At 67.8% G+C, this 546-nt stretch overlaps 1 protein-coding gene across 1 annotated transcript in view; it reads left to right on the top strand.

Moving 5' to 3' along the window:
* Nucleotides 1–108: 108 nt before the first annotated feature.
* The window catches only part of KLHL34 (kelch like family member 34), a 3,683-nt gene continuing 3,245 nt past the window's right edge, over nucleotides 109–546 (top strand). The window contains 1 exon segment of the mRNA XM_027771113.1: nucleotides 109–473. Within this exon segment, the coding sequence (XP_027626914.1) occupies nucleotides 109–473 (365 nt within the window).

Raw genomic sequence — 546 nt, 5'->3', positions numbered from 1 at the left:
GCGCCCGCGCCTCCGGGGACAACCCGCAGTCGGGGACATATCTGCGCCTCTGGGCGGTCGGAGATCCAGCACCCCCGGAGCCCACCCGCTGCTTGGCCCTTCCAGGTGATGGTGCGCGGCCACCGCCGCCCCTGGCGCACAGGTGTGGGCTCCCCAAATTGGGCTGGGAAAGGGGCTTGGGACAACGCGCTGGCAGCCTCAGGCGCTGCTCACACCAAGCCCCGCACCTCCTGGAAGACTCCGAACTGCACCTCCTCTGACACTAGGGTCTTCTGGAAACCGTCCCTGGACCGGGTCTGCTCTGAGAGGGGCACGGGGCAATCTGCGGATGTGGATGAAGGAGCCCTAGACTTTAAGCTGAGCAGGCAAAAATGGGCCCCTGCTAGGGGTTCTGCGGCTCACGCGGGGGTCCCGTGCCACGGCATCTCCCCGGCGGCGCCCGGCTGGCCCCCGTCTCTGCCCGGCCGCTTCCCGCCCTGGGCATCATGAGTTACTTCCTGTCTTACTGCAAAGCTCATGGCGGCGCGCTGCTCACCGGCTACCAGG

The sequence above is a fragment of the Tupaia chinensis genome, unplaced genomic scaffold (assembly GCF_000334495.1).
Source record: "Tupaia chinensis unplaced genomic scaffold, TupChi_1.0 Scaffold000184_1, whole genome shotgun sequence".
Classification (NCBI taxonomy): domain Eukaryota; kingdom Metazoa; phylum Chordata; class Mammalia; order Scandentia; family Tupaiidae; genus Tupaia; species Tupaia belangeri.
Note: the sequence above shows the minus strand (reverse complement) of the source record. Positions and strands in the feature narration are given on the sequence as shown.